Below are 12,001 nucleotides of genomic sequence, written 5' to 3' on the forward strand. Positions count from 1 at the left end.
TGGCGGATCCCAGGGTAGGAATGATGATAGCTCCGTAGTGGAAGATATATCTCGGTATTGCAATGCTGGATCCCGAGCTTGCCCTACTGGACGAAACAATCTCCGTGACGAACAAGCGCTATATTCATCCCACGATTAGCAAGCACATGCGGATGTGCTCCGCTGTTGAGAACCTGATGATGTTACAGAATGCCGCATGAGGTGCCGACCCTAGTCAAGGCGATATAGACTGAGACCAGCCGTAGGATCTTTCGCTGTATGTCATATATTTTGATTGATGTCCAGACACTCTCCTGATGGTAAGCATATCTTGTCCCAACAGCAGCCCATCCATTCAAGAGACCGCGCGGCCAGTACATAAAATTCCATCATGCTTGTGTTCCCGTGGTCTATTCTGCTGCTCGTAGCAGCCTGTGAAGCTACTGCCAGTCGAGCATACCGCCCCTCCAGACCCGCCCTGTATCCCGACATTGCGGACACTTCTCATGCCTCACCAAACGCAATCGAATTCTTCCGCAAGTTCTACACTCTCAAAAGCTCAGACAGCCCGAATATTGTCGACTGCTACGACCCCAACCAGACGGAGTACTACGACTCTACTCTTGGTCTTACAGCAGGAGCCAATCGCTCCAGTTTGGTGGCCACCCTCCGAGCCATTGAAGCTCAGTGGGCAGAGACAGCTCCGAACGACAGATCCTACCCTCTCAGAATCTTAGGTGACACCATTCATGGCGCTATCGTCCACGCCGTGGACACACCTGGACTCTTTGGTGCAGAGATACGGGAGCTATCAACATTCGATTTCGTGAACGGTACAACAAGTCGCCAGATCGATGCCTGGGATGCCCGTGGTAATAGTGTCACATCTACACTTACTGGAGACCCGGTATACCCAGATCTGGGACTACCTGGCCTTGCGGAGCGAGCGGCGGCGGAGATGGGAGTAGTAGTGGATCTTCTGAATACAGCACTCTCGACGGGCAACGCTACAGCAGCAGCGAGCCTCTTCAGCTACGATGCAGTGCTTGAAGACATGACTCTCCGTCTGCGTGTCGAAGGCCGATCCGCGATTACCTCGTATCTGAATCGTACAGTGCAATCTTTACCTTACGGCGAAGGTACAGCGGTTACGCACGTACTCGGCAGCGCGATGGGAGGTGGCTATGAGTGAAGACCTAGCAGGACTGCTGTTCGTTATGGAGTTACAACACTTGAGCTTTATCGAGGTGGCGCCATTACACGGTTCACTGCAATCTGGGATGGTTCCAGGCTGAATCAGACGGCTATACGAGAGCTGGCTCAACAGGCACCGGAGCCGTAGTCTCTGGTGCTTGTGGGAAGCGATCGCAAGCTCTCAATGATAACACTGGGATCGGCTGGATATTATGCATCGCTAAGAAGAGATCATCTCCATATCCCAGCTCAATTGAGTGCATAATCAGCGGTACGAGACATAAGTGTGGTTCTTGGTATCAAACTTGCCATACTCTATCTTCTCGACCTTATCAGGTTTCTACCATCCATCCTTTCCATCGGTCTCTATATTCGCAGTATGTTTGCACCGTTATCGGCCTCTTGCAACACGATCTAACGTACTTTCGCGGCGATAGATACTATATCCGAAGTGCGAGCGCTCGGCCGAGCGAAACGTGCCTGCCAGTAGTGTCGTCGTCATGCTCTCCGTCAAAAGACATTCCATTTAACTTGACATGATGTTGTTGGCCACACCAGACTGAACCGACAGCGATATCATGGCTGACAACACCGACCCTCGAGCGGAGTACAAGGACTTCTACACCGAGGACCTAAACCTGACGGACAGCACCAAGAATGTCCTGATCAATTATAGCAAGATCCCGGCAGACAAGCTTGAACGTCATGTCAAACAGATTGTATGTCCTCCAACCTCACTTGCACTACTATACCGTCTGACATCTACTAGCGAGAAAAGGCATGGGCAATCCATCCATATCCATGCATAGGCATGTTTCGCTTCATTCAACTCGCAATCGGCCAACACGCACTCTACAAAAAGGAGATCCTGCCACGAATGCTGACGGGACAACAAAACTATCTCGACCTCGGCTGTGCATTTGCCCAAGACGTCCGCCGTCTCGTTGCTGACGGCGTGCCGAGTGATCACTGCTATGGATCTGATTTGCGGTTGGACTTCCTAGAGCTGGGCTACGAATTATTCAACGATCGGGGCTCGTTGAAAAGCAGATTCATCGAAGCTGATATCTTCGATGCTGATAGTCCGTTGAAGGAGCTGTATGGTACGATCGATATCATGGATGCTTCATCTTTCTTCCACCTCTTTAGTTACGACGAGCAGAAAGCCGTGGCGAGGTCGACGATCAAGCTCCTACGTCCTCAGAAGGATAGTCTGGTTGTTGGACGACAAGTAGGCGTTGATGAACCAGGCGACTATACTCGACGGCTGGGCACGGGATCAATGTATCGACACAATATCGATTCGTGGCGGAAGATGTGGGACGAGGTTGGCGGAGAAGTTGGAGTGAAGTTCCATATTGATGGTGTTTTGAGGGAGGTTGACCTGAGTTCAAGGAAGCATGTACCTTCCGGCCCGCGGACTGGGAAGATGATGGAATTCAGTGTCAGGAGGCTTGGGTAGGGCGTGAGAGGGGAAGGAAAGCGTGTTAGAGATCATCATCGTTTGAGACATAGAGCATAGTTGAGTCAGCTTGGTCAACCGCAATGCTTGCGTCTGATCATCTCGTGGTTTGAGCACCAATTGCAGCATGATGAACATTTTAGGTGAGTCGCACCTGGCCTATCTATGCATACCTCACAGAGCGATCTTCCCAGCGATCTTCTCGGCTTCTGATCACACAATAGCCATTACATCAGCTTGAGATCTTCATAGTGCGACCAGGCGAGGGTCTGTTCGATCCAGTGATGCATTTGCGTAGCACGGCTCATCTCCACGATCAAGATAACGTCGATCATCATCACCACTTATGCAATTCTACCTCATGAGCTTGTCATTATCTTCCCGGCTGAAGCCAACCAAGCAGGCACCCTGCCCATATCTTTCAACGCCTAAAAGCCTCAGCGGCCTTCGTCAGCTAGCTCGACCAAGTTGACGATAAGAGCGTGTATATGCTGGCGATCTGATGAGGATCAAGGTCAGCAATGAATAGGCATGGATGAACAATAGGATATCCGACAACAGCAAACCGAACACAATGGAACACGAAAGTTTCAACTCCCGCCCAACGTCGGTGCATGAGAATCAAAAGTCCTTTCTAGTAAGCAGTAGCAATACAGAAGACTCCGAGAATGCCAAATCACACTACCATGCATATCCTATTACAAGCGGCCATGACACGGAGCACTTCCATAGTCAAGAGGCTTCACTTCGCACTCTCGTCCCCCAATCTTACAAAAGCGAAGCACCAAACAGCGTGCTAACCAACACAACCGCACCGCAAACGAAAGGCGCCACGCCGAGCTCACCGACCAGCAGAGCCTGTGCGGCGCTGGAAGCAGATGCTGTGGAGGTACCAGAGTGCGAAGCAGCGCCCGTAACAGCACCACTACCAGGCGTAGCAGTAGCCGAACTCTGACCACCTGAATTTTGGGATCCATTGCCAGTGAGACCAGGGCCGGTACCGGCACCGCTCTTCATGTACTGAGCGGCGCCGGATGGTAGAGCGGGAAGTTCCTGGCCGGAGAAAGCAGTGACTTCCCAAATATCGCTCTGAGCCGGGCAGGTACTCGGGGTGCCAGTAGATCTGTACCCGCCGTCGCCAGAGACCTGAGCGTTCTTGAAAGCGGTCACGAGGTTCGTGAAGCCGGTAGTTTCGGACACGCCGTCGCCATTGATGGTCACGAGGCCGTAGTTGTTGCCTTCTTCGGAGTATTCGTAGACGAGACCGCCGGAGTAGACGGGCGTCATGTCCGTGCCGTAGAGAGCAGAGACTTCCTCGAAGTTACGGGGGCCTTTGATGCATCCGTACTCGGACAAGCTGTAAAGAATCAGTATGAGTGCGACTTTATAGCGATGTCGTGCTTCTTGACTTACAAAAGTGGAATGCTGTAGTTGCCATACTGCTGCACCTTCTGATCCCACCCGGCTTGCGTGTACGAGGAAGGGTCACACCACGAGTAATCGTTGAACGCAAAGAAATCAGATCGCTGGTCGTCAGTGCCGCAGTTCATGTACGTAGCCATCTCGTATCGGTTGCTGGAGACATCGGCGGCCGAGTATCCGACAGGGATCGATCGGTAGCCACGCTCGCCAATGTATTGCTTCATATCTCTTGTCACGGCTTTGACGTAGGGTGCACAGTTGGTGGTGTTGTCCGAGTTGATGACCTCGTTTCCGGAGAAGAAGAGGAGAGTATTGGTGTAATTGGAGAAAGCGTCGATGGTGGCGAAGATGCTCTGGAGGTAGGTTGGGTTGTATGATGGTGCTGGGTCGCCACGGTCCAAGCTGTATTTGGGCGTGTTGACGTCTAGAGCAAGGTAGATGCCAGCGGCAGCCAAGGCACTCATGCACTCATCGTGGTTGGCAGTGTTGTCGACCGTGTACACACGAACAGTGTTGATCCCAAGCTTCTGGAACTCCTGGATATCCCTCTTGCAGCTGTTGATATCTGCAATAGGGTCGGATGCGCCTGAGGAGCCACCGGGTTGGTAATCCACACCACGGATGTAGAAGCGGTTGCTGCCGGCAAAGAAGGCTACAGGACGTTAGCAAGCACTTCAGACGTACCAGAAGTCCACGTCCTGCGACTCACCATTGCCCTTGACAGTAACCGTAGGCAAAGACCCAGAACTAGTACCAGAAGCAGCCGCCGAGGAAGAAGCAGAAGCCCTCGCCTGAATCTGAGCCGGTGTCGCCGCCACCAAAGCCGCCGACGCAGCCATCATTGCAATAGCACCCTTCATCTTGTAGAACGACCACGTGTATCTCCTGTAAAATGCCTCTTGAGAGCCACACAGAGGGGAATCCGAAGAGGTAGATAGAGTAGAAGACGAGGAAACAACAACCCCCTTCTTGAAAATTCCCTGAAAGAGTGATGGGGAAAACGATATATCAGAAATGGTAAGAACGACAGACAAGCACACAAGAAATGGCGAAGATATTCTAAGCAAGAGGAACAAGAAACAGCAAGAGAGAGTTGTTGAACATAGGAATGGAAAGTAGGCACGTGCCGTAGCGCCGCACGTCTCCCAACTCCTTTTTCCCACCCGCATGCAGGGTCTCGCAGCCACTCAAGCCTTTATGGTGGAGCAGGCGATCCCCACAAAACGCGCGTTCGGGGCTTGCTATAGGGTAGAGCTGGCCTTATAACGATATTCGGCAGATTAGTATAGCGAAAACGCGTTATTGGATGATCGCAATGCTGGCTGAGACTGAGGCTATGTTTCGAAGCTGGGTTTGTGCAGGCCAGTCGATAACAAGACGGCGGGAAAAGTGCACATGACTGGATTTGGTGCTAGTATGCCATGCTCTCATATTCGATAAGTCGTCTCTATAGGATATACAGAAAAACCCCCTGCCCTCCTCTTCACTCTTCACAAGGTAAGAAGAAGAAGAAGAAGAAGAAGAAAAAAGGGCAGGGTGTGTGGATGGGAGAAGCATATGTCGTACCCGGAATCCCACCATGCCCCGTCTCGCTCGCGCTCCTCATGCAGTGGAAGGAAGCAATGCCCATCCCACCCAGACCACAACATCTGCAGGCTGACCGACTGGACCGACCTAAATCTCACGTCGTCCTCCCCTCTCTCTTCTCATGCCCCTCCCATCTATGATCGCATCCCAACGTCCCAACGGCAAAGCTCGAACCACCCAGATTAAAAAGTGCGCTCCCCAAAATGCTTCTCCGTTTCGCCCTATGTTCTCTTCGAAATGGTGTATATCCCATCCCATCGCAGCCCCGTCACGCCTTCAGACCTGACGATCTCCCAGATCTCCTCGTGGAAGCAGGAGGAAAATGGCAATGCTCGCATAAACGCTCATGTCACCCTGCCGGCCCGCAACAGATGAATTAAAGACTTCGGATCGTTAGTCAATGCACGCTCGAAGCCCATGTCTCGATGGAGCTTTCCAGTGCTCAGCTGATAGAGTTCAAAGACTGCTTGCTCTTCGATCGCCAGAACATGAGCTTCTTCAGTCGGTGTTCCTTCTTAGGTGCATTGCCGTTCATTGAGACAACAGCAGTCTGGGGTCTCGGATCATCCACGGCTTTAGTTTTACCGCTGAAGGAGTTGCCCACGAGCTGGGATAGGCTTTGGATACTGGCACGTTTCCGTCTGCGCTCGGCCGCGACAACAGCACTCAGGCCTTCGGCAGGAAGCGGCGGGGCATTCTCCATGTTGAACTCGCGATGCGAGCTGTTCGGATGCATCGTGCTCATCATCGTGGAGCGGCTGCTGGTTAGAGATGGGACATCATCGACCGACACTCGATTCGGGTTGTCGCCCGCGCACGAGCTTATGGTCCGATTGTCCGTGATCGAAGAAGCTGCTGTGCCGACTCGTGAATTATCGAAAGAGCCTTGTCGGCGTGTGAAGTCCGGTGAGGAGAAGGTCGACGTCTGGTAAGTATCGGGTGTCATGAGGGAGTGAACACCGTCAGGGACTAGGAGTGAAGCTGCCTGCGGGGCCATCACCGTAGGCGTCTCACTCGAGTCTGACGACTTTGTCAACGACGACGCCCTCGGCTCATCTTCAGCGGGCACGATCTCCACGGCTTGGACTGGCTCAACCGGGCTGGTCTCCTCGAAGATGGTCTCGGCCACAATCGATGAAGGTCGCCTGTCGCCACCAGGTGTGGAAAGTCGGGAACCAACATGACCGTATGAAGTTGTCGGCCTCTCGAGCTCCCATTCGCCTGACCTGATGCGCAAGCCATTTTCAGAGAATCCGGTTTCGGAAGCGTGCTCAGCAGTGTCCACCACATGCACGCCCGTACCGAAAGACTCGAATTTCGAGGATTCAGAGCTCACAGGTCGCTCATCATCCGTTTCCTCCTCGGCTTCGTCCTCGAACACATCCTGCAGCGAATGTGTCGAGATCACGCTTCCGCGAGAAAACGGTGGCAATTCGGGGGCACTTTCAGCACGGCGATGGTAGTGCATGCCAAGACCACTAAAGTCCTTGGTTCCACGACTGCTGTGGAGTTCTCTGCGAGGTTTCTGAGATCCGAGTGGCGGTGTCATCATTGGACCAAGAGCGGCATCCAGATCTACGACTGCGTTTTCGCTATCTGCTTCGTCGAAGAATACGTTAGACCGAAAGTCTGATTGAGTCGAGCCCATTCCCATCCGCGGCTGTGGAGTCGTGTCAACACTTTCGGACTGCATGTCACCACCCAACACAGCGTCGAGATCAGTCTCTGCAGCAGGAGCCTCCGAAATAGGTACTCTGCCAGGAACGGAGAGGTCAGGAGAACTCATCGGCCGCACTGGTATCGAAGAGCGCTTGACTGAAGGAGCTTTATCCTTGCCCTTCTTGGAAAGCTTCGAGAATGCCCAGCTGCGAATTCTCTTGGTCGAGGGGCGGCGGTCCAGGCCGGGTGCATCGAAGTTTTCCGAATTGGACATTGTGACGGAGGTAGACGGGTCGTGCAGCGAGACACTGGAGACACGAGAGGCTGGATCCAGCTTCATGGCAATTGCTGGTTCACTCTTCCGGCGGTCGAAGCCAAGAGCATGAGAGAACGAGTGCTTTTTGTTGTGCACCTCTCGCTGCTTGGTTGGCTGTTCGGTGGCGGCGAACGACAGTCTTGGCTCCGAAAGTGGTCGTTTCAGGCTTTGACTTGACCCGCTTGTCAGCCACTCGCCTTCCTTCTCGATCCGCTTGCTGATCTCGACAGACGACCTAGCCCGTGGTTGGTTGTCATCTTCAAAGGTCGTGCTGAGCGGCGTCATGGGATGTCGTTTCGGTGGTGGGCTTGGCGCACTCAAACTAAGCACAGAGGAGATACTGTTGTTGACAGAGTGTCCTCGCGTCGTCGATAAAGAGCTTTCTGTTTCCGAGGATATAGTAGAAAGCGGCCGAGGTATGAACTCGACATTATCGGAGAAGCCAACTCGTGGTCGAGACACGGGTCTCGAGTCGCTGGAGTCGCTTGGTGGCCCAAAGGTATCAGCAGCATCCGTCTCCGCGGGTAGGACAGGCGCAGGAGACTCGAATGGCGGTGCAGTCTCGTCATGGCCAATAGGTGTCGTCGGCAAGCTTGAGCTCTTCCTAGGCTCCTCGGATACGACTGGTGGGTGCATGATCGCGCTGAGATCGTGATGGCTGTTAGCTCCCGAGCGCCTGTGCATGTGGCGTTTGGTGGTGGGTGGAGCAAGTGGTAGCGGTAGTGGAGGTGCGCTGGACTTTGTTGGGCTGGAGCTGATCGCAACGCCAAGCCTAGAGTCACCTCCCACAAACTCACTACCGCCACGCTTATGCCGATGTGATGAGCTAGGTGTATGTGGTGCCAACTCTTCTGGAGTCAAGGGCGGAGTGGACGCGTCTTTCCGGCCAGTGACGTCTTCAGCATTGAACGTGAAGGTGGGCAAGGCGGCAGGAGCAGCCGACATGTTCCTCCGGTGAGCGAGGGAGGTCGGTTGAGGAGCTTGTAGACCGCCGTGCATGGACTGTGGCCGTCGGTGCCGTGGAGGGGCATTCCGTGGATTCGAGGCCGTGCCAGGTGCAGGTAGAGCTGGAAATGAAAAGTCCGGGTTTGGCATCATTTCAATGGTTGGCGCGCTCCTCAGCAGAGCTCCAGTCTCAATCTGACTGATACTGCCAGTGTGCCTGTGAAGGCGTCCCGCAGGCATGGCTACCTCAGTCATGGTGGTGGTGGTAGTGTGTTGCTGGGCAGAACGCAGCAAATCCTCTCCCTCTCCTCAAACCATCGGGAGGATACCACGCGTCAAGATTGTATACGTCGTTTGCTGGTGTAGGTCGTGTGATGTGAGGTAATCGTGGTCGGTATGAGGTGTGGTCGTGGAAGTGATGCAAGTTGGAGTAGTGAAATGCAGCAAAAATGCCAACTTCGATTTCTATTATTGTCTGGTCACTCAATGTCAGTCAGTAATGATGTTTTAGAGCGGCACTCGCTTCGCCGGCGCCTATGCCATGCGTGTTGGAGGCGGAAGGGGTGAGCCATACATGAATAGAGGCAAGCAGGGCTACCAGAGCAAGAAAGAGGCACAGGCGAGAGTGGGCTTTGGCGATCCGTTGTCCTCCGCTACCAAATGAAGTACAACAATAACCAGCAAGATCTGAAAAGGAGCGGACAGCAACAAGACACGCCGCAGAGATACACAGCAACACAGATAACGAGGGTGCGTGCTGGTATTCGCCTGCAGATTCTTGAGCCAAAGGGTTAAATGAGGTTGTGAGAGAGGCGGTGGTGGTCGTCGTGAGAGTGGAGAATGATAGTTCGTACAGTACGTGAAGGAGTCGCGAGAGTTCGTGTGGGCAAGCGGCCTGGTGATCGACGCACAGATCATGAGCCAAAACGCACGAGCAGGGTTGACCTCGCTTGCCTGCAGCGGTCGCTAAGTAAATTAGGGCTTAGCTTAGATGAGACACCAGGATACGAGCACACGCTACTCTCCGCCCAAATTTGCCCGGTCGTGCGTGGTCGTGGATGATAATATAATAATAATAATAATAATGATGAATGCTAGTGTGTGCAGGAGGGAATGATAACCTTCTCACCTTGATCTAATGTAGACATGATGGTGCTGAGTCTGCTGACCACCACCCTACAAGTGCTTATGCTACTGGGTGGCGTGACGAGGGCTCACCACCCACGCGCCCACTCAAGGCTGGCCGGAAAGAAAGCAGGCAGGCCCATGAGCAGTAGCACCCACAAGACACGCGATATAGGAAGCGTCATCGCCTTCACCGCAAGATTCCCAGCTCTACCTCCCTGCAACCAACTCCACTACAAACCTTCTTTGCCATGCGCATGTGCAATGGCGACTATTGTGTGGCCGAGCTGGGATTGGCCGGCTGCAAGCTCTTTGCCTTCGCGCATGATTTTACATGCATGCATACCACGGAATAGGATGGGATGGGATGGGATGGGAAAAGTGTGGCGCGCTTTTTTTGATTGTGCTGCATGGACGTACCCTTTCGTGTTGCACGAAACTCTGAATTTCGTGATTTCTTTGCTTGCGGAGAGTGGCATATGCCAATGCTCCTATGCCGTTGAGAACCTGTAGCCAACATGTCGATTGTGTTGCTTCGCGGAAGCGTGCTCACGTCTTCCACATTTCGTATTACGCTTCCTAGCACGGACGAGCCGAGAAAAGTTGCCTGAGCGAACCTTTCCCAGCAAGTGCTGAAACACAGAGGCTTGCGAACGAATTGCCTGATCTCATTGTTGAATGCAGTCCATACACACACTAATTTTCACTTTGCTATCGAATCCGCCCCCTGCAGCACAACGCATGCAACATGCAACTTCGTCAGGCACAAGTGGGACTGCTAAGAGCAGCAATAGGTACGTACCGCCATCTGTCTCTCTCTCTCCGCCAGAAGGTACGGGTTGGCCGGGTTCCACTTATCTCGGCACGAAAGATCTGCGTGCCAGCGGATCGCAGAACCCACCTAGAGTTTGAGACTAGCGGATGATGTGCATGAATGCTGGGCCAAGATTAGGGATTCTCTTCTTCCACTCTCACAACGACTGCACGAGAAACATGGGCCGAACTGGAACTGCTTCCAGATTTCCGCCGCTGCCTTTGGTTGTCAAGCTGTATCTGGACGGATGAGCTGATGTATTGGGATTTGGGGCGAAGCTGCTTACTGTACCATGCAGCAGTGAGACGTGCTGCCGGCGGCAAATCCTCGCGTCACTGTCGCGTCTATCGCGCTCTCTTTCTGGCGTCTGTTACACAACACCCCAAGCAATAGGCAAACTCAGCTGCATGCGAAGGATGTAGTCTGCTTCCCACGAGCCGGCATCCCCTCCCACCCTTCTCCACACCGGAGCCATACCGGCGGCATCGAGGAGCCGGCGGCGCATCTTTTACAGTACAATACCAGCTTTCTGCTAACGGGTTGATCTGGACAATTCACACCAACAGGAGAAGGATGTTGGTATCGAAGCATGATGCTATAGTATAGTGCTCACCATAGACCCTGAAGTCGTTGTCAGACGGGACATCGAAGCATGTAATAATGAGATGCGAGACTTTCGGACCCCAAGACAAGAGCTCTGCGCAAACTCTCCTAACAGACAACACGCGAGCGTTGTGGAGGACCCTGGGATCAATCACAACCAACGGGCCTACCCTTCCCCTTCAATCACCATCGTATTTGTGTCTAGAACACACATATCATCGTCAACGTGGGCCGGGTCAGAAGTGCCTGCAGCTGAAACATTGGTGGACGCTGAACTTTGGAGGCGCATCAATTTCCTCTCCAACGGAGTCCAGTCCGGGTGCGGCATAGGACTGTCTCTTGGGGGGCGTATTAATGAATGTAGAGATGTGATTTGTCTAGGCCGTGTCCAACGAGACATTCTCGGACCATGTCATCAACATTCACCATGAATAATGCGAAGGTGAGGATGGTTCACACAGCCAAGTTCCCGACAGGGCGAGTACGATATCATGTCTTCACGGGCATGGCAACGCAGTGAGATGTCGACCTGCTCAACCAGGGCAACCGGGAACAGGCATGGTTGTCGCACGTCATCTGGCCTCTGATCTTTGCAAGCTCGTACTTGATCTGATCTGACGTGAAGATAGTCTCCATCATGGACCCATCCCTCTCGGCACACGACAAGTCGTAGCAGACCAACACACTGATGGCTGGATCACCTGCTTTTCCCAACTCGATAACAGATTGAGTGTCATGCGTACGAAGAGCAGAAAACGGACAGAGCGAAATGTACAGGCCGTTATATATGCACATCATAATTCCTCATCCCCCTTTCTCAGCATCATCATCACCATTACACACTCGCACCCATCAAACGCCACATCCCATAGCATCAAGGCCCACGCAATCATAC

At 53.1% G+C, this 12,001-nt stretch overlaps 4 protein-coding genes across 4 annotated transcripts; 2 read left to right on the forward strand and 2 right to left on the reverse strand.

Moving 5' to 3' along the window:
• Window positions 1–277: 277 nt before the first annotated feature.
• On the forward strand, window positions 278–1,171 carry LTS14_009319 (uncharacterized protein; the record flags this gene model as incomplete). Its single annotated transcript, XM_064842001.1, has 2 exons — window positions 278–299; window positions 411–1,171. 2 exons carry the CDS (start codon window positions 278–280, stop codon window positions 1,169–1,171), a joined length of 783 nt encoding a protein of 260 aa, XP_064690511.1.
• A 580-nt stretch (window positions 1,172–1,751) lies between these two features.
• LTS14_009320 (uncharacterized protein) lies at window positions 1,752–2,635 on the forward strand (the record flags this gene model as incomplete). Its single annotated transcript, XM_064842002.1, has 2 exons — window positions 1,752–1,892; window positions 1,943–2,635. 2 exons carry the CDS (start codon window positions 1,752–1,754, stop codon window positions 2,633–2,635), a joined length of 834 nt encoding a protein of 277 aa, XP_064690512.1.
• Window positions 2,636–3,403: 768 nt separating this feature from the next.
• On the reverse strand, window positions 3,404–4,917 carry GAS5 (1,3-beta-glucanosyltransferase; the record flags this gene model as incomplete). Its single annotated transcript, XM_064842003.1, has 3 exons — window positions 3,404–3,992; window positions 4,049–4,709; window positions 4,767–4,917. 3 exons carry the CDS (start codon window positions 4,915–4,917, stop codon window positions 3,404–3,406), a joined length of 1,401 nt encoding a protein of 466 aa, XP_064690513.1.
• Window positions 4,918–6,086: 1,169 nt separating this feature from the next.
• LTS14_009322 (uncharacterized protein) lies at window positions 6,087–8,819 on the reverse strand (the record flags this gene model as incomplete). The annotated part of the gene is made up of 1 exon (XM_064842004.1): window positions 6,087–8,819. One exon carries the CDS (start codon window positions 8,817–8,819, stop codon window positions 6,087–6,089), a length of 2,733 nt encoding a protein of 910 aa, XP_064690514.1.
• Window positions 8,820–12,001: the final 3,182 nt, after the last annotated feature.

Source organism: Recurvomyces mirabilis (genome assembly GCF_035927965.1).
Source record: "Recurvomyces mirabilis strain CCFEE 5264 chromosome Unknown scaffold_30, whole genome shotgun sequence".
Classification (NCBI taxonomy): domain Eukaryota; kingdom Fungi; phylum Ascomycota; class Dothideomycetes; order Mycosphaerellales; family Teratosphaeriaceae; genus Recurvomyces; species Recurvomyces mirabilis.